Genomic DNA, 24,020 nt, shown 5'->3' with positions numbered 1-24,020 from the left:
CTGTGTGGAATGGTGTCCCAGGGCTGGCTGCTGGCTATTGTCAGGGGCTGCAGTCTTTCATGTTAGCCCATCACCCAGCCAGGCTTGTCCAGAAGAGCACTGCCACCTCCATCATGCTTTCTGAGTGCTCGTGGGTTGAGGTCACTGTTTTGGATATCCCTCTTCCATTAGGGAGATGTCACTGAAAACCCAGTGTGACTATGTGGTCTGCAGGTGCTAGATCTGAAGAAGGCAGTCAGCTCTGTGTAAAGTTGGTTAGTTACAAGGGAGGCTGCCAGCAGGATGACTATTCTTTTCCCGTGAATCATTAACAAACCAGTATCTGCATGGATGGAATGAGGGGAGCTTGACATCCCCTCATCTTCCTCAACTTTGTTCGACAGCTTTGCTTTTTAGGCCAAAGCTTTATAAATAGCTGGAGATGGTGAGGAAAAAAAGGGAATGAAGACTATATTTCCATGTAATGTGTTTTTCTCCTAAGCTGGAAAGTAGCCCCCTGCTTTGGCATCATCTTGGCAGCCACGGTGCAAAGGTTCGAGGTTTGCCATGGGCGGGAAGTGCTGGTGGCTCAGCTCCTAACATGGGCAGCAAACTACAGACTAGGCATGGTTTGGAGATGCAGCAGCCAGTGCCACAGATGGCCCATGGTCTTGCTCCACGGGCTTGAGACTCGTACCATCTTCTTCCTCTAGCCAAGGCAGCCTCGTTCCTGCTAGCCCTGAATACAGAACGCATTTCTGGTTTTTTAGAAACTCCATTTTTAGACAAATATGGAAGAAGGCAAAGCAAATATAATACAGGAAATTCAATCTCATTATAAACATTTCTATGTCAAACAAACTAAAATAGAACTTTTCCTTTGTTGGCTAGAAAAATTTAGAATAGCAATCTAAATTTCTCCACGGAGCATTGAGTGCAAAAAAATTATAAATAGAAGTAAGTATGACCCATTCAGTTCCAAGGACTTAGAATATTTTGTAGCTAGAATGGCTCCCGAGGTTATGGAGCCCAAGCCAAACATTTTGTCGCAGGTAAGACAACTGAGAAATGAAGTTAAATCACTTGAAATGAGTTAGAACTCGAGTTTCCACACTGCCATCACCTCCACAGTACCTCTGAGGCAGCAGCCACCATGCCCTAGTCACCCAGTAGAAGTACAAGTAATAATGTAAGAATGCGACAGTGGCTTCTACAGAGGAGTGGGGGTGTGACTGAAGGAGACAGAAGAGGTAAACAAGTGACTTTTCTTCAGGTTGCTTTTCTTCAGTGAGACAAGGACAGGAGGCTCAGTCCACAGAGAAGTCACCTAGGCCTTACTGTTTCAGGAGACTCTTCCAGATAGGGATGTAGAACTAACAGCACATAGGACCAGAAACCATGACAGAGGGAGAGGAGGACAGGTGTGTGATTGAACTGGAATTTCCCGTCACTTTTGATGTGCAGTTGGAGCAAAGCTGCTGTCTGTTCAGGCCAAGTCTAAACTCGAGTGCACCCAGAGGAAACACTGAGGAGTGCTAAGCTGCTCGCCATTGGGGGCATTTTCTTTTTCTTCTTTTTGGGGGCGAGGGGCATCTTGTTTTATTGCCTAGCTGACATTGTCCTTGAAGTCCCTGACTCAGGTTTGACACAGTCCCTTCCTTGTCCCCAATATCGTATGTTCAGGGACCTGCTCCTTCTGTCCTCACAGAAGGCCTCTGGAGAGCTGGGCCATGTTGTCAGGGTCTAGAAGACTTTCTCACTCCGTGCTGAGATTGCCCCCCCCCCATCTTCTCATTTGTCTTTTAAGGGGTTGTCAAGTGGTGGGGGGGGGCTGCAAATCACATTTTCTAGCAGTTTAACTTTATTAGCTGATTTCCCCTTTTTCAAAGCATAGCTAAATGGAGCTAAACATACACACAAGGGCTATATTTAGTCCTGATGGTGTGGTAGCGTAGAGAAGGCACAAACAGAGGTTTATCTGCTACCTAGTAAACATAGGGAGGTGTCAGGGCTGGAGAATTCAATAGTAATAATAAGCATTTATACGGTGCAATGACAACTTTGATACAGGGCATAATTTTCTGGGGATTGCTATTAATTGTGACTCTGCCTGTGAGCGGCCCCCTGGTGAGGGGCTTGGAACACCATGCAGAGTTAAGCTATATTAAACATCAATTAAAATAGTGTAAAATAGTAACTGAGCAAAACACGCAAAGGTCAGAGTAGCTGTGAACATGTAGACGGGCACTAGGATATGAAGGGTTAGGACCTAAGGAACCCACTGCCCTGGTGGATTTGTGTGGTCAGTTATTAGCTTCTTCAAGGGCCCAGGGTGACTGGGTTGGGTGTAGAGTGAATTGTGGAGCCCATTGGCTTCTTCCTAAGCTCAGTTCTTGCTCAGAAGAATTTTCAGAAACCACTGCTATCCAGCAAGAGATGAGATAGACAACCAGAGTCAAGCAATGCTAGCACAATTTTTAGCCACTAGGCACATGCAGATACCAAACATATATGATACACACACACACACACACACACACACACACACACACACACACACACACCTGAGAAATGAATCAGCAACTAAGTTTTAGTAGTAGAATGTGGCTAGTAGCCACCATATTGGACAGTGCAGGACCCCAACAAGAGTTCATACTGAATACTGGAGATATGCTCCTTGACCGGACCACTGGGTATGTTTTTTAAGATTTTTTTTTTTAATTTCATGTGTATGAGTTATCTGCATGTATGTTGTGTACATTACATGCATGTCTGATGCCTGTGGAGGCCAGAAGAGGGCATCAGCCCCTAGAACTAGAGTTACAGGCAGTTGTGAGCCACCATTTGTGTGATGGGAATTGAGCTTAGGTCCTCTGCAAAAGCAGCAAGTGCTCTTAACATCCAAGCCATCCCTCCAGCCCCTCCTCATGCCCTTAACTTGAGAGCAGTGAATCAATATCAAGGAAATCAGCCTTCCCCCACACACACACACCTTTTCTCCCGACAGGCGCTTATCATGGTTATTCCAGGTGTTGTTTCCTGATCTCTCAGACAGAAATAGCAATGGCCACAGAACTCTGGCTGAAAGTCACAGATCTGCAGAGTTGTCACTGTGCCAACAGAACATTTAACTCAATTGCTGTGTGTGACTTTGGGTTTCCCCAGAGCTTTTGGGGTGCAGGGCCCCCAGTCAACTCTCATTCATGGTCCCTTGGCACCTGAGCTGCAGATACCTTTCCCATAGCTCTTGGCACTTGTTGAAAGTTAATGGAGTGGTACGGTGTAGTGGCACACTAGACTCCTTATCAGAAATCCCATGTTTGAAAGTGCAGACTCTTACCAACTCTGACCTCCATGAGGTTTGATCTTCCCCAGTAAAAATAACTATGTTGGATTAAATGACCTTTACACATTGAGACAATGAAGAAAAGAAATCCTGAGAAAGCCCTGTGAAGCCCTGTGCCTCTACACATTGTCTACTCAAGTGCCAGCCTGCATTGAAAGCAGCCCTTGCTTCGGCACCACCAATCCACCTGCCCACTTTCAGCCAGGCTTCACCTGGGTTGCTTATCCCTGAAACACACTTCCAAGTTGCTGCCCAGCACCCAAATGTCCTGAGGCAAGCTGGATGGCATCATAACCTTCTTTGGTTATGGTACACATGTAACCCACAAGGAAATCAAGAACAGAAATAAGAGGGGTATCGAAGTTACCTGCAGTGTTCAGGTCTCAGATGCTGACTCAGTGGCTGTTAGCCAGTCCCCTCCACCCAACAGTAGAAAGTCACTGCTCCAGAGATTGTCCCTGGCCGCCCAGAGCCCCCGTGGAGCTGCCAACACTGCACAGCTCACAAAGGGCCCTGTAGCATCTCTAATTGAGGAGCTGGTGAGCGGCCGCCTTCAGTGGAAGTATTTTTAGCTACAGTGATACAGCCTCATCTTTTTGCAGGATGTTCTGTTTAGTTATTTCCTTAAATGAAATAAATAAGTAAAATTGAAGACTGTACTACTTATACTCCAGTGCCAACACCCAAGAAGTTTTGGTGCACCCCCTCACCATGGCCTATGTAATTAATTCTTCCTGAGACCCAGGTGCTGAGGCACAGCATTAGTCAGAATGTTAGAGAGACAGCAGTACAACGCCAAGAAAAGCTAGCAAAAAGAAGAGAAAGAATGCAGTCTGGCCTCGTGTCAGTGCTGAGGGCTCTGTGAGCAGCGTGGGCAGCTGGGAACCACCCTCCTCTCAGGCTGCTCAGGCCTTTGATGTATCTGATGCGTCAAGTGAGTGGGCTTCCACTCCTGAGCAGAAGCATCCTGGCACTACACGGGATTCCATTCTGTGGTTTGCTGGGGCTTGGGGGCGGGGGGACAGGGGTTGAGGTTTTTTGCTTGTTTGTTTTGTTTTGTGCTTTTATTTTCGTGTCTTTATCCTTCTGTGACTTGTCATGCTTTCCTAGACTTTGGTTTGGTGTTGGTGTTTGTTTGTTTGAAGTTTTGATTTGGGGTTTTATTGATAAAGAACTAGAGGATATTCACAAAACTTGCTTCAGAACCCTTGGCAGTAATTCATCACCCTGGAAACACACATAGGTCAGAGAGGCATAGGAAAGCTACTAATATTTGGACCTCGCTCCAGAAATTCTAGTTTCATCAACCACTAGTTTTGGAGTTTTGTTTTGTTTTTTCCAAGTTCCCCAGGTGCATTAGCTGACACCAAGGGAAAGCTTTGTTAATTTTGGTAGGTGTGATAATAGCATTGTGGTTATGTAAGAAAATGACCGCATATTTTTAGAGATGCATACTGAAGTACGTAAAGCTAAAGTGGCATCAGATCTAGGATATACTTTAAAACCCTGAAGCAAAGAAAAGGAGAAAGATAGGACAATGAAGACTTTATGGAGTCTATGTGAGGGGTATATGGAGTACTCACTACTATTCTACTTTCAGTGTTTCAGGTTTTTAATTTCACAGAAGTTTTTGTATAATTAAAATGTTTTAAAGATTTTCTTAAAACTCTCCAAGGAATTCCAATATGCATCCAAGGTTAAGAACTACTGGCTTATTGGGAGATTGAATTCGAACCACCACACTCTAGCCTATCAGTAAACTGTTCATGACTGCGGATTTCTATCAGCAGAAGCTTGATCTCTCCAGCTCATAAGCAGTCGACAATCTGATGACGGGATGGACACAAAGAAAAACTTCTACCTCTAGATTAGAATTCAGGAGTAACTAAATAGACAGCTTCATGCCTCCTATATTCCCTGCACCTCCCATGGAGAGCTGCTGTGCCTGGGGGTTCACCTGGATTATCCCTTGCCAATGCTGCATGCTCCAGCCTGAGAACGTCTCTGGCCACACCAGGGAAGTCAGCTATGGTTGCAGCTACACTGTGACACACGGTAGAAGAAAGTCCTCGTCTCCTTGAAGCACTTTACCCAAGGGTGTTTGGCTCCCGCCGGTGTGAGCTAAAATTTGTACCCACCCTCCATTCCCAAAAGTTCATATGCTCTCAGCAGTCTCTGTATCTGTCTGTCCTCTCTCTCTCTCTCTCTCTCTCTCTCTCTCTCTCTCTCTCTCTGTGTGTGTGTGTGTGTGTGTGTGTGTGTGTGTGTGTGTGTGTGTGTGTGTGTGTGTGTACTCCTTTGTATCCTCAACATTGTTCCAGTTCCCAAGTGCTGTTTTGTTCTGGCTGCTTAGCAGGTGAGACCAACAGCAGCTTGTACAGCCAAATTAAATGGAGTTCTGGAGTCATGCTGGAGCTTCTATCCTACATTTGCACCATGGCCTTGATTAGGACCCTGGCTAAGCACCTCTTCACTCAGAGGCAAGCTGTTGGCTAATCTTTATTCAGGGGCTTTGTTACTTGCACCTGAACATTTAGCTAATCTGTGTACCATTACAGGGTCCTACAGAGGGGGTGAAACTACAGGTGATCTAGGTCACTTATCAGCCTTGAATAAATACAGTTTTACCAGGGTATTTACTGAGAGCATGGCTGCCAGGGCAGTCCTTTTAGCAGATTTCTGCCTGAGAAGTGTTGAGGTCATCTACCTACCCTGTGCCTGTGCCAAAGGACTGGGGCATCTCTGGCTCCCTACAGGGTTGAAAGTCAGTCTTGGCCCTAACAATACACTCATATTGCCTGTGTTCACAATCCAAGCTGTGTGGTTTTTCTCCTGTCCTCTCCTAAGAGTACACTGCAGTGGATACTCTGCAAGCCCATGGTACACCCTGCACTGTGTTTCTCCACAGGACTCTGAGCAGATGGAAGTGAGACTTCTCCTGCTCTTGGCTTGCCCTAAGCACACATTCCTGCCATACATACCCCTGCTGTCATCCTCCCAACCTAGCCATCTCGGTGTGCTAGATAACCTCAAGAGCTTCAGTCTTTATTGTTCTCTTGCACTTGGCTTATTCCTGGCCACAGAACGGGTTCTACAAAGGCATACAAAAATAAATAAGCCAGGCATGCTAGTTAGTTCTTGTCAACTGGACATAAACCTAAACATCTGGAAAGAAGGAATTGCAGTTGAGGAATTACCACATCACATTGTCTTGTGGACACATCTGTGGGCCATTTTCTTGTTATAGATTAACGTGGAAAGGCCCAATCCACTGTGAGCAGTACCATCCATGGGCAGGTGGTCCTGGGTTATACAAAAAGCATGCTGAGCAAGCATGTCAGTAAGCAGCAGTCTTCCACAGTCTCTACCTCAGTTCCTGCCTCCAGGTTCCTGCCCTCAGCTCCTGCCCTAGCTTGCTCAGTGATGCATTTGGACATGCACTATGACTTGGAAATGTAAGCAAATAAACTTTTTCCTCCCATAGTTTGTTTTGGGTCATGGTGTTTTATTACAGCAACAGAAAAGCAAATTAGGATACAGAGAAGTAGCTGAGGCCAGGGGTGCAGTTGCACTGAGCCAGAAGCCTCACCTAAAAATTGTTCCCTCTTTGACTTGAGCCTGGGAACCTAGACCATAGGGCAATCTGGAGTTGGCCCTGTGTTCACCAAGAAAGGAGCCTTTGGCTGATTGGGAAGGTCCATGTCTGTAACAGTCTCAGAGAAACAAGCTGTTTGGTTTTTCTCCTTGCTTTGGAATAAACGGTAGTCTCTGACTCGATTTCTCCCATTTCTTATTCTTGGGTCCTAGCCATCTTTCCTCCCTTGGCCTGGCCTCTGAAGGGGCTACGTTTGTCGGAGGGTTCCCCCATGTTTTCTAGGACAGGCATTGGCACCTGGCTAACTCTTAGAAGTGACTCTTGCTGAAGCGGAAGGAAAGCTCTGGGCAGTAGCTCCTGCTTCTTTTGGCTGTGAGTCTGACCAGTCTTCTCCTTGCCTTCTCAGTCTACAGCAGAGCTTTCCAATCTCCTGGATGATTTAAAAATCATGAAGTCCCTATTGCCGCCCCTGGAGATTGCAATGTGACCTAAAGTTTAAATGCTAGTGTCCTTTCCCCCACCCCCAGAGCAAAGATAAAGGGAAAGTGAGGAAAACTCATGAGAATGGGAGAGGTTCCAAGAGAAAAATACCTAAACACTGGTATCTAATGACTCCCCCGGTGAGGCTAATGTGTACCTAAGAGAGGAAAGCATTGCCTCAGGAGTCCTCAGTAGAAGGAACCAAACTCCTGCTTCACTCCCCAAGCAGCCTACTGTTGGCTCCTCCAGCCAAGGGAAGGCAGGGGAACAGAGCCCTGTATTCCCTCCTTAGATGGTGCCGAGACAGACTCCTCATCCTGTGTGGTTAGTAGCATGGCAGATAGACACCAGCATACCCAAGGCCCACTGCTTCTCAACCTTGAATACTAAAGTAGAGGAGATAAACGTATCTGTAGACAAGAGCTTACTTTTGTTTTCCGAGATACCGATGAGAAAGAATAATCCAGAGGTGACTCCACAATCCCCAGAATGACAGTTTTAAATTCTAGCTCAAGGAATGCTTGTCTGCCTCCAACCCCTAGTTCCTACACCTCACATCCCACCCTTCAGTAGCAGAGGAACCTGCCACAGCAGTGAGAGACAGGCAAGGCCAGGCACTGTTGAAATACCAGACAGCTTCCTACCCTCTCTCTGTATCTTGTCAGATTTCAAGCTTTAAGTCCATATTTGTGCTCTGCCTACTTGGCTGGCTGTTCTTGCACTTGAGCGGCTTGTTTGCCTGGACAGGTCCAAGCTGTCGGAGCCATCAGCAGCTGCACCTCCTCCCTCGCGCCTTCTGTCGGAGCCAACCTTGATTCACAGTAGTGCAGATGGCTCCAGCCGTACCCAGAGACGTCTGCCACTCTCAGCCCCTCTCCTGCCTGTTTCTATGAGATGAGGGGCTGCCTGAACCAAACTTGCCTACAGGTCAACCTGGCCAAGATGAGGACAACTTGTGGTTAGTTCATGTTCTAGAACATCAAGCTTCCTGCAGGATTTTAAAGACAAAATGAATGAACCCAAGGGACAAGGACAGACCAAGGCTCAAGTTCATTCTGTGTAAGAAATGCTTTCCAGCTTGTATGAGCACTAATCTAGTCTTGCAAATAGCCTTAGCAGTGCTCACTCTGCTTCCTAAGTATCAGTGTGAGCTGGAAGAGAATCCATGGAGGAATAATAGCAGAAACTACTTTTCTTTCTTTCTTTTTTCTTCATCTTCCTTTTCCGATCATGACAGAGTTGGGCAGTTTTCCAAAGCACTACTCATTTTCTCTGCCCACTTTCATGTGTTAAAGGTAGTACATTGTTGCATCAACTAGTTTCTCTTTACCTTGTCCCCTTCCAACAAACTGAGTAACTAGTAACAAACATGAGGCGTATGTTGCGGGGGGAGGGGTTGGCTGACCTTTTATAGAAGAGGAACATGGCAGAAACTACAGGACAGTCCCCAACCTTTCCCCAGGGAGGCTGACTGCTGGGCAGCAGGACTATAAACAAAATAGGAGGTCCTAATCTATCAGGCTCTGCCTGAATGAGACCCCCACAGGCATCTCTGGGAACGGCCTGCTGAAGGGAGAGAAGCTTCAACAGCTGCTCTGCCTGGAGAACTCCTCAGTCCCAGGATGCTAATAGGAGGAGGAGCATGGGCCCTCAAGGCAACCCCTCCTATGGAGTAATATCAAGATTGAGACATTTTCTACTCTGTACAACTTGGTGTGTTTGCTGTAGGGCAAGGGTAGTTTCAGTCGCTGGTAATGCTAAAATAGTTTAGCATCTGAGGACCAATAACATCCTGACTAAAAACAGACAGAGGCCTAAAGAGGCCCGGGCCTGTGCTCCACTCCTTTGTATACTCTCGGTCTGAGAGGAATGAGGTCGTGCTAGTGGCATGGAGTTAACGGACCTTGGTCTGCTAAAATGCCACAGTCACCTGCAGCCGAGGGCTACAGTCTGCCATCTTCTGTCTCGTTTGTTACAGAGGAAGTGTTCTTTGTCAGAGTAGAACACCCGGGAACCTTCATATTTCTGTAAAGCCCTACAGTAGATCTCACCAGTGTGGTCAGTTCTGTGTTCTTTGTGACTGCTCGGACCTCTTTACCTAGAATTAGATGTCACTTTCTCTTCCTGTTACAATGGTTACTTAATCTCTTAACCATAGGAAACATAATCTGCCGGCTCTTTTTAATCCATAAAGTCCAGTCGGGTGGAAATGCTGGACTACAAGCAACCTACAGGCATAGTCCAGGTTGTTGAGGTGGATTCCCAGGATCTAAATCAACAGTATTTGTCATGGTCCTGAGAGGAACCATCAGATTCATGGCCAGATTGTTAGCCAGCAACACATGTGACGATACACCATCCCCACCCACCCATCCACCCCCTCCCCCATTATGTCTCAGAGAATAGCCCTGGGATGTTCAGTGCAGTGTCAGGACAGCAGGGCTCCAAGAGAGTCATTGCCTTCTTGTCTTGCCATTTTAGAGACTTCCGGTTCCGAGTAGGAAGGTTCTCCCCTCTCTTGTCACAGAGTACTCCATAAGCCTGCCTCGAAAGGGGACCCACAGAGGCTAGTCACCTCACAGCCATCTGCACTACACTATAGTCGTCCAGGTATCTGCCTGATGCCAGAATGCCCTGGCCATGAGAGAGATGTGAATACAACAACTAGTCACCCAGGAAGATTTCCTGATGGCCCGGTACAGGACCACCCCCTCAGGCTCCAAGTGTTGTATCCCACAGTTTCAAACCTGAGACTGCTCTGTTTTCTCTGGGGGAAAGCTGAGAAAAGATTCCCCAGCTGACTCCTGTCTCGGCTACAGTGGAAAAGCCACTGTGCTACCGTGTGTTTGCTTTTGCCATGCCACACAGATTCCATCTCGCCTGGTTCCCACCAGCAGAGGGGAGGTCTCATCTGGCTCCAGTAGCAGCATTTCTATACTTGTGGAGTCTACAGACCAGAGCAGTAAGGCCGGAACTCCAGGAGGGAAATAAAGTGATCTTACACTGTCCTAGCTGGTGATACCCATGTTAAATGCCCAGCCTTCCTTGACTATTTGCTGCTCAGGTCCTCTCCTACAGTGGCACTTGTGCATGGAAAGGGAAGAGGAACTCTGTGCTTTATTCTGGCACCTGACAAGAGTTCTCTATCCAGCAAGCCATTGCCAGTAGGGAACTGCTGAAGTAGCACTCCGTGAGTCGCTCGGGAGACCCCTCCATCTCCTGCCAAGTCAAACAAACCTGCCTGTGCACTGGTGAATTGTATCTCCCAGCACAGTGCAGGACACAGCCTTACGGGAAAGTCCTGAGTGCCAACAAGAGAGGCGTCTGAGGAGAAATAATTGGTGCAGAAAGGGGCGGGGTGCCACTCAGTCATCTAAATGAAAAGGAAAAGGTCATTGGCGCTATATGGGGCGCAGGTTGGATTGTTGACTCTGCCTTACTGCAGCAAAGGCCAGCTAACTGTCCAACCCTAGGCACCGCCAGCCCCTTCCAGCTGCTGACAGCCCAGCACGAAGACACACATGCTCTGAGTACACAGATGGGTTTGCATGTCAGCATGAGCCCATCTTTAGCCCTGGCCCAGGAAGGGCAGTCCACAACACAGTAATTTAATTAAATTTGCCTCCCTCCATGGCCCACAGATTTGAAGAGGTTTGGGGGGAATGGATCTGGCTGAGGAAAATTACCCTGCCGCTCTGGCACTGCCCCAGAGCTGAGCCGCAGTACCATAAAGGGTCTTGCCATCCTGAATACAGCCCAGGGCATCTGTCCGCACTGCAGGCTCTCTGGCCAGGCTGCCTGCTGACACATCTGGCAAAGCAGCCTCTGGAAGTGGTCCGTCTCCATCACAGGAAAGCCAATGGGGGCAAAATAAGGGGACTCCCTACTCCCCTCAGTCAAGACTGGCTGGCAGTGGTTTCCACAGAGTGAGGGCCACGCCATTAGCTCTCACCAGATTACAGTGTGTTAGCATAGAGATGAGCTCACACACCTTCACTGTCTCTGCAGCCCCAGTGACAGCTGCAACCCTAACCTCAGAGCTGTCGGACCACATGCATCCATGTGCGTCTGCCCTGGAGATGATTGGTTTGGGAACCGGAAAACAATTCCCCTTCCTCCCCCAAAAACTTACTCCCGTTTTATAGCTCAAGTACTCATCAGTTTTTACTCATTGCGCCTGCATTTACAACATAGCCAAGAGCTGCCTATGCCTCTTAGCCAACCAGCTAGTGTTTCCCTCACATGAGACTCATCAGCTTGTCAGGAAGTCCGTAGGCTTTTCACTGGCCATCGGCCCTGGTCACTGAGATGACCATCGCAGGGAACCCTTTTTGCTTATCACCATCTTCTCATCTCCACCTGGTTTGGTCCTGTGTATCAAGCCTTCTAGAAAAGAATGCTCTTTGCTTGTCTTCCTAGCTCAGTATCAAGAACACATTCTCCTTGCTGGATAATCTCTCCTCCATAATGATAGCAGCTCCTCCAAGAGAAAGGGAATTCTCTGGCACAGTTCGTCTCAACACCAGCATAACACAGGCTGTTGCTTAAGAGTGGGACTCATTAGAGTCAGGCCATTATTGAAGGGGACCGGTCTCTAGGAGAACTAGCCGAAATTACTACTCCTTAATAGATGGAAACTCATTTGCCTGAAGCCCCCGCCCTCCTCTTTATTTCTCTGCATCCCCCACCTCCCCTCTTTTCTCAGCTTTGAAGTTGAAAAGAGAAGCAACTCCACCCCATCCAAGACAGCACATGTCTGCTAAATTAACTTGGTCAAGAGACAGCCTTTGCTGAAAGTGTCTGTTCTTTCAGAATACAGAGACTTCATGAGAAACCACCATGAAGGCAGCACACTGTGATCAAATATATGTGATAAAATTATAGCTAGGGCCACTTTGTTTCCCAAGAGAGGGTTACTGGCCCCATGGTTCAGAGTAGGTCCCCCAAGTCAGCATGAGCATCCCCTCCGAGGACCTCAGCTGCACAACACCAGGGAAAGCCAGGATGGTGGAAGCAGGACTCCAGACGGGAGTGGGCTTCATGATCTCGGCAAATCTCTAATATATTTAGCCTTCCGGGGCTAGAGAGATGGCTCAGCCGTTAAAGACTAGGCTAACAACCAGAAATGATTTAGCCTTCCCTCTGCAGAGGCAGGTGTTGTCTTACTGCCCTCCACCAATGTAGAGAGAAGGAAAAGACCAATTACACAACAAAGGTCCCTTTTGATTATCTGGTTTGTACTATCACTAAACCCACATGCCCTACAATGCTTGACAGCTGAAAAGAAGTGATAAGTCGCCTGTTTCTCCACTCTTAACTGTTTGAACGAACTCCAGAGTGAATACCATTGGTCCCAGCATTAAGCACAAGTCAGAGAAGAAGGTCCTTCCTTCTCCCCTGCAAGAAAAACTAGTGGAGAGTGTACAGAATTGCAAACTCCAGGCGTCACCAGTTACTGTGCCATTCTACACATGGCATCCCCTGGATCCAAAGTTATGGTCACCCTGCTGGATTGACCAGAGATCTGGTCTACATGATACTAGCAAATCACATCTCATTGGGGTTCATCTTCTTCATAAATAATTTGGAGTAATTCAACAAAATTCTCAAATGAATTTGGAGGGTACTCTTGACTATGCTCACATTCCTGACTGTAGCCACACTCTGCTACAATGTCCATTGTCCTTGAGGTTAGCTACCCTTGATAAAAAACCCCTATGGTGTAAAGATGACATGGTTCTACCCAGAGTAGATATGTACTTGAAAAAGGAGGAGGAAGAGAGATTGAAGGAAGGGAAGCTATGTGGCTGACACGGGGGACTTAGATAAGAAGGACTTGTAACGGGACAACACTTGGATCTTGTTCTAATCATACTTCTCTGTAGCTTCAGAACCAATCCGACGTGCACACACCAGACGCAGATGTGCTTTGAGGTGATCAGTTGTCGTCTGAGTGCTTTGCCCTTGTTTTTAATAGGGGAGAAATGTCGTCTTCTTTTCCCTGGTCCCTCTAGCAGTCTTTTCCTTGTGTTTTTCTTTTCCTCCTTCCTTTCATACTCCAGACTTCCCTTTCCCTGACCTTAAAGAGATGAATTGGAAGAATATGCTGTCATGTCAGAAGGAAGCCATTGTCAGTTCACACAGGCAGGCACTAATAGGATAAAGTATTATCCGACTTCCTTTAAGTCCAGAAATTAAGTCTTCTTGGAATGGTAATAGATTATCACTTGTAGCCACTGTGGCTGCCAGGCTCCAGGAACAGGCTGCTAGTGTCTGAGACCTCAGCTCTCTATCTGAGCTATTATGAGGGATGCATTGAGCATTCCTCTAGTTAGGACCAGAGGCTGGCACTTGGTTCCTGGCTGGAACTGCCTATGTAGGGAACTGTCTATAACTCATTCAGTTTACCTATTGGGGTAGGGGGACCCTGAGTTGGAGCAACTGTCTGAATGATATTAATGAACCCAAATGAGTGGGTAGATAAAGGAAGAAATCCAGACCTTGAAGACTGGGAAGAGGTAGCCTGAGGCCAGAAAACCAAACTTTGCCCAAGGAACAGTGTGTGAAAGCCTTTCTCCCTCTGCTTGCTGACTCACTGAGCAGGTCGAGTGACTTATCTAATGACTAAAATACCACCAGCACAGAGACAGGGAAAACCAGAGTTGAGACCTTAAAGGAACTGTAACAAATAACACTGGAGAGGCAACAGCATGCCAACCACTAGCGGTAAGAAAGAGCCGTCATTCTTGGACGGAAGGATCACTCAGGATTTCCTAAGCCCTATCATAGCGATGAGTAGACTCAAATGGAGATAATGAAAGAAAACCTGATACAATAATTGAAGGGTGTCTTTCATTGTGGGTATATAACAAGGTAGGTGGATACTAAAGAAATGAATGGATCAAGGACTCTTCTGTTACTATTGTATAATTTATATGACCATTAGTAACTTTGTTAGTACTATAACTGGATACACAGAATGAGTGAGTTGAAAGGCTGAGGCTCACTCTGGTCCAGCAGCCCTGACACCTGGTTCGAGAGTGGCCTCTCAACTCAGTGCTTCCCAGATACAGGTTCCAAACTCTCTGAGATGCTGCTGCCCTCTCAAGTGCTAACTTGCTTTGACAAGGCAGCTTCTCTAGTGTCTCTTCACAGGCCTAGGCCAACTCTGTGACTCACTACAGGTATTCATATGCATTGAACTCGGTCATCATAATCCCCATAGGACCTTCCCTTGTGGGTAAATAGTGAACTGTGCCCTCTACTTCTCCCTTGGTGAGTATACCTTACTAGAAATGAGGAGGTGGAGTCACAGTAGACCAATAGAAAGCTGTCAGAGTCCAGATTAGGGTACCATCTGAAGACTGGCTTGTTTTCCCTATCAGTGGACAGCCTGCAGGAGAGGGAACAGGACTACTGTAGGTAGGTGTGGTTTGGCCCAAGTCCTGGCAGCAAAGTTGGCATGTACCAGTGAATAAAACCTATGATCATCCTTAAGTCTAATTCTAGCTCCTCATTAGGAAAGCAAAATGCATTGGTTTTTTAGCCTGCCTTGGAAAGCTGATCTCCCTGCTTTTCATCTCCTCTGTTCCATGCCATCAGTGGCACACTAACAGTCCTCTGCCATCCAGGGTCCAGCCAGCATCTTGCTTGCTAAATCAAGGGAAAAAACAAAACAAAACAACAAACAAACAAACAAAAAACTCCCTGGCTTTCATTCTTAAGTGCATGCAGGCACTTGCCTGGGTGTCTTCTCCTTAGCTTCATTTTTCTCTCACTTGCTAAAATCATGGTGCTAGCCCCCTTTCTACAAGAGACCCAGTAGCTCTCTCTGTGCCAAGAGCCGTCTCCATTTGCTGCTTCTCCCTTCCCACCTCCAGGCCTGGTGAGGCTTCATAGTAAGGAAGTATTTTTAATCACTGACCTTGATAATATTGGTTCAGTTGCCCCCCAGTAGAGAACCACAGATAGATGAAGAGTCTAGGAAGCTTGCCATCTTGTTAAAGACCAAGATTTCCTAGGTAGAAACATCCTGTTCTGGCCCCCAGTTTTTAACATCACTATCATCAGAAGTGCCTTTTCAAAAACATAATCCATTTCAGGACTAAGATAGTGTGTGGGCCAGCTGCAGAGTTACTTTAGTTACAGAACACAAGACAAGACAGTGTTTTCCTGGGAAACAAAGTATGGCCATCTTTCTACCATATTTGGGCTTATAGGTAACATTGTTTCCAACTTCTAGATAACCATCCTCTCTGGAATAGTGAGAGTAACATACGGTTCAAGAATAGGGTGGTGATGGGCACTGGTCTTTTGGGCTGTGAGGTTCTATTGTCAAATAACTGCCAGATATAAAGTGCCTACTGTGCAGCGTCAGCCACCACGCCAAGTGTGAGATATACGGTTTTCAATGCTTGCAGCAGCCTGTGAAGTAGTGAAGTGCCTACTACTTAATATTGTCTTCACTTTACAGAGGAAGACACTAAGTACTTGCCTAAGTCAGAGCTAGAATTCAACCCCGATACTGGCTCCAGGGTCTGTTTGCAAACATCATGGTCTCCTCCCCCACCACCCCACCCAACCCGTGTGTGTGAGGGAAGCCTGGGGAGGGTGACAACGGTAATGACCTACTTTTTTAACTCCTTAAGCCTGCTCAAGATACAGTTGACTTATTTTAAAGCAAAGATGGAAACAGTCCAGTACCCAAGCCATTCTTCCCCTGCAAAGGAAGGCGTGCTTTCTAAGTGGACGGAGACCAAAGGAGCCAAACTGCCTTGCAGTTTCGCTGAGGCAGGGTTTAGAAATGGCATGAACGGTGCCTGCATTAGGGGATGGCATGGTGTGCTGAGTGCCAGCAGAGGAGATCAAATCAGACATATGTTTAGATATATAAATGTCCTCTCTCCTCTCTAAATTTAAGCCCTTGCTGCTTTAGTGCACAGAAGTGGTAGACCCTAAATTGTGAACTCTAACCCCCTGAGGTAGAAGCCTGGAGTAAGAAAGACCCACCTAACCTAACTTGCAGTTCCTAGTCATCGGCCACTGAAGGAAGCCAGAGGCTGTTGACTCCAGCCCTCTTGCCTGCCAACAATAGGAATTGTCTTGCAAGAGGAACTCTGCACGTTGTTCTGCCCAGCAAGTTGAGTTAAATAGCCACGATAAACTATTATCTCTAAGCCTTAGAGACTGCCTGCCTACCTTCACTGATAATGTGGTGCAGTATTATTGCACCAAAAGGTGGTAAGAAGTCCTGGAGTAGATTCTAGAAAAGGTAACTACGGTGTGACACTTAAAGAACTAAGGCTGGTGAACTAACAAGATGGTTCAGCTTCTCATTACCATGCCTAATGGCCTGAGTTATAGTCAGTCACACATAGTCCTCTGACAGCCACACATGTCCCCCCACCCCACTAAACAAAGAGATATGCACATTTTAAAGGAGCTAAAACTAGGTAGGTAGGTACAGTAGAGGAAGAAGAACTAAGATCCTGTTCTTCCATCCCAGTCTCATCATTGTTGAGCCAAATAAGCAGACCACTCCCTGTAGAGATTTTCTCTAACAGGAACTTTAAGACCTTGTCAATCATCTACATTGCAAAGCATGGCTGGGAGGAAGCCAGCTTTCACTGGAAACATGCCATTGTCCCCCTGTCATCTTTCTCCTGTAGCTGCCACCCTTGTGGATTCTGCAGTCTCTCTCTGCCACTGTCCTGAGAGTCCAGCACAGACGGAGCTCCTGGTACCAGAATTGTGGTCGGGCCTTAGGCAGTAGCAGAGCTGGTTGGGATGGAAAGTAAACAGCTCTTTGTGGAAGAAGAAAACACAGAAGGATCTGTAGGAAGTCCCTCTTTAGCTGCTTATCAGCATGGAAAGAAACACATTCTTGATAGCTAATAAGAACCTCAAGGAGAAAACACATCTGGCTTGGGAGTCAGGAGACCCGGCATTAGTCCCACCTCTCCCACTGTCACCGTGACCTTGGATGTGTCTTTCCATTTCTGTGGAGCTCAGTTTCCCTGACCAGAAAATATTTTTTAAAATTAGACTAAGTAATTTTCATGACCTTAAGAATTCTATAATGAAAAGTCTGTAATTCCATATACTCAGCCACAGTCTTTCCTCTAATGTGTTGCTATAACTACCCCTGAAGAGCTACCAACCCACGTTCCATTCCCAGGTAACCAGCCTTCGAGCTTGGCCAGCCAGGCTTGAGAATGAGTCATTAACACAGCCTTAGAGCCTCACTTCAATGCTCCTGAGGCTCTTCTGACAAACTGTCCCAAGTGCCTGCTTAGGGGAGGCTCTACCCCAGCTGTATAGCAAAAGAGGGCTACTTCTCCAACTGCCATAGCAGCGCCAGGCTAGAGGGCAGCCCACTGGGGAAAGAGCTGCCCTTGAAATGCCAAGGATACTTTTGCCTAGGGTCCCCCTCTTACCCTCCCACCCCCATCCCTTCGGGTTCCTTCCAGAAAGCAGTTCTCCCTCAGGTTCTAACACTGGAATATGTTCATCCCCGGGACACAGGCACTCCTCCTTAGGATTCCTCCCCTTTCTCTACCTCTGTCCTCAGACCTTTGTGTACCCCAAGACCCTTCGTCACTGCAGTCACTGCGTGATTTCTGACTTTCCAGACAGCTGCAGGAAAAGGGGGTGTGAGGCAATCAGCGCCCCACCTTGTGGTGCTGAGGCAGCAATGTTGTTAGCACTTGCCTCAGAGTATATACCCAGGAAGCTGTTCTCAGCAGCCCGAGCTGTGTCGTGTGGCACTGGGGAACCGAATCGTTTCTGTAATTTTCATCTGATCCTAGCCAAGTCCCACCCTTTGCTCTGCTGCAGTTTTCTTTCTTTATTAGAGGCAGAGTGCTAAAAGGACAGAGACCCAACCGTTGTTGCCTGTACTGTAAGTGCATGCCGGCGCGTGTTACCTTAGGCCCTGACAGCCAGAAACGGTCTGCATACCTAGGAAGATTCCGAATTGGCCATTTCTTAGCCAACTGCTGCAAAGTGCTACCTGCTTCTTTCCCTTCTGAGTGCCAGATAGATCACACCCACTCAGTCCTCTTCCCTGCATGAGGATAAATATATGCTGAAGAGGGTCCTTGTTCATAGAGCCTCCCTGGAAGTCATTGCTCTGTGAACCTTAAGAGCCAGACCCCCCACCCCACCCCACCCCCCGCCTCCTCCAAAGCACATCTGACTATTTAACACTGGGGAAGCAGCACTGCCTGTGGGAATTTGCAGGCAAACTACATTACTGCAGCCCTCTAAACCCAAGCCTCCCAGAGTCCTTGGTTTGAGCTGGGACTGCCTGACCATCAGGTTCTGCTGAGGTGGCGGTTCACTTCTGGCCAGGTCCCAGGAGCTGAGGCTGACCCATTTCCCCTGCTTTACCAGGGCATGGGGAATTTGGTTATATCCCCAACAAAGCCAGGGACTAACACACTTAGCTCGTGGAAGATGCACTGGAGTCGGGGTGCATTTATTTAAACTAAAGAAAGGTGGTTGACAGCTCTTAGCATTTTCCCACACTTTAAAAAAATGAACATTGTCTCCCCCCCCCAACATCGTGCCTCTTCCCCCCCCCCAACCCCTTTATTTAAATATAAATGACTCGGCCAATGCTTATAAGATTGTAGAGGTTCAGGGTCTTCTTATTCAATTTAACCCTTTGGGGACATTGAATTAAAAATTGAACAGTATTTATTAAAATACAAAAATACACTTTTCTCACATTACAATCAGTGTTCTTTTGTTGGCATTCCCCCCACCCGTACCACCCCCTTCAAATCTGAACCCTTTATTTCCTCTTAAAGCTAAAATAATAACTGAAAGTTACATCATTAAATGGACCAGAATAACAGATCTTGCCCCCTGCTTCCAGCTCTACTGGAGGTAGGCCTAGGGGAGGGAAGCTTCCCTCCATGGTGCCCCATTCAACAGGACTCCATGCAGAACTCATTTATGTGTGCCCGCTGGTCACTTTTGTTGTCACTGGATTTCACCTCTCTCCCCCCTCTCCCCTAGAAACACCCTGGTTGGCAAAGGCGTCTTTAAATTGAGCCTGAGCCCTTTTTAGCTCTCCTTTTTCCCTCTCTACTCATGTTCTGCCCCCACTCCATCACCACAACCAGTTGGCATCAGCTGTAATAATCCCTAATGAATCAGCATTTAGAATAGTCACCAAATCCCAAGCATGAGAAAAGCTTCCACTCCCCTAAGTTCCCCCCACTCCCAGCCTCTCCTCCTTCTCTACCTTAAAACAAACAAGATCTTTTTTGAAAAATCATAAAATGTCATCATTGTCTACAATCATTTGTCAGATACCCGGAACAACAACAGGTGGACCCGGCCCAACGCTAATTTATGGCCTCCTGTGAATCATTCCCTCTGCTGCTCTGCCTCCCTCCTTCCCCAGTGCCGCACCCCCTTCAGGCCACCTCCTCCCGGGAAACCCTGAATAGACACATGCCTTGCAGAGTGGGTTATGCCCGACTGCAAGAGTGTGGTGCAGTGTGAAAGCATTTGCCTGAGAGCTACGCCAGCTCCCTTCCTCCTGAGCTGCCCTGTGGCATTGTCAGGGGAGATACATGCAAGTCTTAGGGCACAGACCCGAAGGATTTGTGCACATGGACAGAGAGACAGCCCCTTGAAGGATTCATTTGGATTTGGGTGGTTTTCCTACTTAAAACATATTTACAGATCTATCTTCCCCTTTGCCTCTGAAGGAAAAAAAATTATTGCCTCTCAACATTTTGGCACAGTACAAATTTATGATGCTTTTTTAAATTTTTTTATAAGATAGATCTGTAAAGACGGCTCTCAGCTTAAGAAAGATGTCTGTAGAAATGGTATTCCTATATCCTGGGAAGCATCTTCTAAAAAATGACAGATGCGATCTGTCCTTCCTACCCTCAGCAGCCCACACCCTGCCTCTCTAGGGGTGTTGGTTGTTTGAGCTTGTCTTGTCTGAGCAGTTTCCACCTTACACCAGTTGACTTGAGGCTCCTACCCACAACATTGCCAAGAGTCCCTTCCCTCCCCCTTTAAATAGAACTTACAAGTTAGAAAATAGTTGTGTTTTGATTTTTTGTTTTTAAATTTTAATATAATCTTTTGTAACCAGCCCATAGATTTAATATATAAGCATATACAAGAAAAAGTCTCTCCCCACTCTGTACAAAAGTTGCTCTTTTTGTGCATTCTATTGCATTTGATAAGTTTTTTGAGGGAGGGGCGTCATATTTGAGTTTCCTGTACCTTGTCCTTGGTATGGGTCTGAATTATATAAGGTTCAGAGATAGTGGTGACCGTGGGGTGCAGAGAGTTCCCCAGGCTGTTTTCTGTCCAGTGGGCCCCATGTGCTGGTTTGTAGGTGTTGTAGTTAATGTGGTCATGTATTGTGGGCAGCACTACTGCCCCCTCACCTGATACAGCCGACGGAGCTGCCGTTGCTGCAGATGCTGCTGCTGCTGCTGGGATGTCTTCATCCACCTGGATGATCTCTACTGTCCGGGCAGCTGTGACTGTACTCCGCTGCTGGTGCCGCTTGCGAAGTTTATAGAAGACAATCAACATGGCAGCAGCTAGGAGGGTCACGGCCACAAAGCAGCCAATGATGATCTTGGTGGTCTTCATGACTTCATCCAGGCTGGTCTGCATCTTGTCAGTGGTGTCTGTCGAGGGCACTGGCACCTGCTTGGGCACACGGGTGGTCTGAATGAGCACCGTGGTAGAGGTGGTATATGCCGGCTGGTAACCAGTAGATGTGGTGGGAACAGGCTTGTACTTTCGTGTTATGTCCTCAGGCGAGATCTCTGTGGTCTCCACTGTTACTGTGGTGAAGAAGCTGAAATTGGGGGTATTGAGCTCGGCCGAGCTCACATTGAGGTAGGCCGAGGCATTGGAGTTGCCTGCCACATTGGTCACCATGCATGTGTATACTCCAGTGTCTATGAGCAGCACACGAGAAAAGTTCAAGGTGCCATCATTAAGAACAGAGATCCGTGGGTGCCGGGAGGCGTGGCTGAGCACCGTCCCATTGGGCAGCAACCACTTCACAGAGGACATAGGGGGAGTCCGACACTTAAGTTCTGCCATCCGATCCTCAGAGATATTGAGGTCCCGGGGTGCATCCATGATGAAGGGGGCAGAGCACTGGAAGGAGGCCTGGTCCACCTCCACCAGGTAACGGCCTCGCATGTGCATGGGAGCATGACAGCGGCCACAGCAGGTGGAATTGGTGGGAATATACTCCCGAAGCCACCAAGCCAGCCACAGAATATCACAATCACAGTTCCAAGGATTGTGGTGTAGGTGCAACTCCACTAGGTATCTCAGGGGAGTGAAGAGGTCATGGGGCAAAGATGAAAGGTTATTGTGGGCCAGGTTGAGTTCCACGAGGGAGGCCAGCCCATCAAAAGCATTCCGCTCAATCAAGCTGACTTGTGAGTTCATCACCCACAGCTTCTTGAGGGAGCTAAGGCCATGGAAGGACCCAGGCCTGATCTCAGGAAAGTGGTTCCCTGACATCTCAAGCTCCTCCAGCCCGACTAGGGGTGTAAGATTGGGCATGTCCTTAATATTGCACATGCCCAAGTTCAGGTACTTGAGATTGAACAGCCCCTCAAAAGCCCCCTCAGAGATATACTCCAGCTTTTTGAGCTCCCCCAAATCCAGACGCATGAGGGAGGGCACCCGGTTGAAGGCATAAGAAGGGATGCTTTCAATGGGGTTGTTGCGAAGCCAGAGCTCCCGCAGCTTGGACAGGTACTCAAAGGCCCCGCTGGGGATGACAGTCAGCCAGTTGTCAAACAGTTCCAGGGTGTTGAGGCTGGCGAGGCCATTGAAGGCCCCCACCTCTATCTGCCTGATGGAGTTCCTGCCCAGCTGCAGGACCTCCAGGTGGTGGAGGTGCCTGAAGGTGTCGGCCTGAATCATCTGGATGTTGTTTTCCATGAGGTTGAGATACCGAGTGTTGGAAGGAATACCCTGCGGGACCTCAGAGAGTCCCCGGCGGGTGCACACCACCTTGCTGAACTGGTTACTGCAGGAACAGACGGAGGGGCAGTTCTGGGGCCCAGCTGAAGCGGCAGCAGCGATGGCCGCACACAGAATCCACACTTGCGCCGTGAGGTAGACGACGGGAAGCAGGATGGCATTCCAGGTGTGGTGCACAGTTACCTGCCACAAGAGCTTCATGGTGTGGCACGTTCATAATTCACCATCGCCTGGGATTTTGGCTTGGAAACGAGAACCAGCCTTACCCCGGCTTAAGTGAGCTAGGAGCTCCTCTTTCCATCTGGAGAAGGAGGTGGGGAGGGGGCGATTAGAGAGGAGCAGGTCGGCCTAGAAAAATCCTGCCAAACTAGAGAGCGGGCCCCTCATCCACCAGCCCACCCCCAAGGCCAGCCCATAGAAAGCTAAGACTTTCTCTCCCACGTTGCAACCATCCCCACCCAATTCGCTGTCACCTACCTCGGAAGGAAAGCAGGAAAGAATTAGCGCCTTGTCCTTAAGCTTTCTCCACCGGAGCCGGGGACATCGTTCCCATTCTGACTTTAGTTTTAATTAACAAAGGGGGAAGTAGTGGGGGCAGGGAGGGCAGAGGGGAGGGGAGGGGAGGGGTGGGGGAGACAAAATGGCTTCTAGTAAATCCGGAGCCGGCGAAGCCGCGGAGTTGAGGCGCGCCAGGGAGAGCCAAGGCCCGGCGGGCTATGCAGGTGCATGCCCCCCCGAGAGCCCGAGGAGCGGCGCCACCAGCGCTTCCCTGCTTTGTCCTTGGACCCTGGCACCAGCTCGCTCCAGCCGCGGGGGAAGGCGCTTCATCGCCAAAGTGTGTCTCCGGCGCCCCCAGCCCTCTCCCTGGGCTGCCGCGGGGGATGGGGGTGCGGGGGCGCCCCGAAGCCGCCCAGGCCGCGCTCCCCGGCTGCTGCGCTGCTCTCCACTCCGCTTTCCCAGCGTCGGCCGCCCGGAACTGGCGGCAGCTGATTGCAGTCGTGAGCTCGCGGGGCTGCGAGAGTTAAGAGGTGTTCGCTGCGCCTTCGCCCTCCCTAGGCACACACCCCCTTTCTCCTCGCCTCCTCTCGGAAGGGTTAAAAAGACAAAAACTGGGCTCAGTTCTCCAGTCCCGCCGTCTGCTGGCGCGAGGAACGGTAATCCGTCCAGCCCCGGAGGGGCAGCGGCGTGGACGTGGCGTCGGGACCCGGTCCGCGAGCGGAGGAGCGCGCAGCGCCCGCGGTCGCGCCCGCACCGCAGGCCCCTCAGGGAGTCCGGGGGCGGGCGCGGGTCCGGCGACGGCGGCCGCAGCCCCCGGCAACGCGCAAGCGCCCGCCGCCGCCCGCCACTGCTGGGCTCCCGGCGCGCCGCCGGCCCCGGCTTTGTGCGGAGAGTGCGAGTTCGCCGCTGGGGCTCCGGGAGCCTTCAGCGGCCGAGCTGCCAGCGGACTGCTGCAGCGGCAGGAGCGCTGGCGACGGCGGCGTGAGCAGTGGGGGTCGCAGCTGCAGGAAACGCTCCGGAGCCCGTGAACATGGTCCCCGCTGGCTAGCGGCGGCGGCGGCGGCGGCAGCACCGGGGCCCCTGCGCTCGGCTCCCACCGTCTCCTCCTCGCGCCGGGCTCGCGGT

At 48.8% G+C, this 24,020-nt stretch overlaps 2 protein-coding genes across 2 annotated transcripts in view; one reads left to right on the top strand and one right to left on the bottom strand.

The window, feature by feature from the left end:
* Snd1 (staphylococcal nuclease and tudor domain containing 1) overlaps nt 1–24,020 on the top strand; it is a 428,395-nt gene that overhangs the window by 346,703 nt on the left and 57,672 nt on the right. The gene's annotated exons all lie outside the window — the stretch shown is intronic.
* Lrrc4 (leucine rich repeat containing 4) lies at nt 19,033–22,993 on the bottom strand. The gene is made up of 2 exons (XM_006979373.4): nt 22,875–22,993; nt 19,033–22,698 (listed from the first exon to the last, which is right to left on the bottom strand). Exon 2 carries the CDS (start codon nt 22,596–22,598, stop codon nt 20,637–20,639), a length of 1,962 nt encoding a protein of 653 aa, XP_006979435.1. The 5' UTR covers nt 22,599–22,698; nt 22,875–22,993; the 3' UTR covers nt 19,033–20,636.

The sequence above is a fragment of the Peromyscus maniculatus genome, chromosome 3 (genome assembly GCF_049852395.1).
Source record: "Peromyscus maniculatus bairdii isolate BWxNUB_F1_BW_parent chromosome 3, HU_Pman_BW_mat_3.1, whole genome shotgun sequence".
Taxonomy (NCBI): Eukaryota; Metazoa; Chordata; class Mammalia; order Rodentia; family Cricetidae; genus Peromyscus; species Peromyscus maniculatus.
This window is presented reverse-complemented; position numbering and strand designations above follow the sequence as displayed.

What these genes read in the sequence shown, in the direction of transcription:
- Lrrc4 (XM_006979373.4), bottom strand. Translation starts at nt 22,598, where the DNA reads ATGAAGCTCTTGTGGCAGGTAACTGTGCACCACACCTGGAATGCCATC.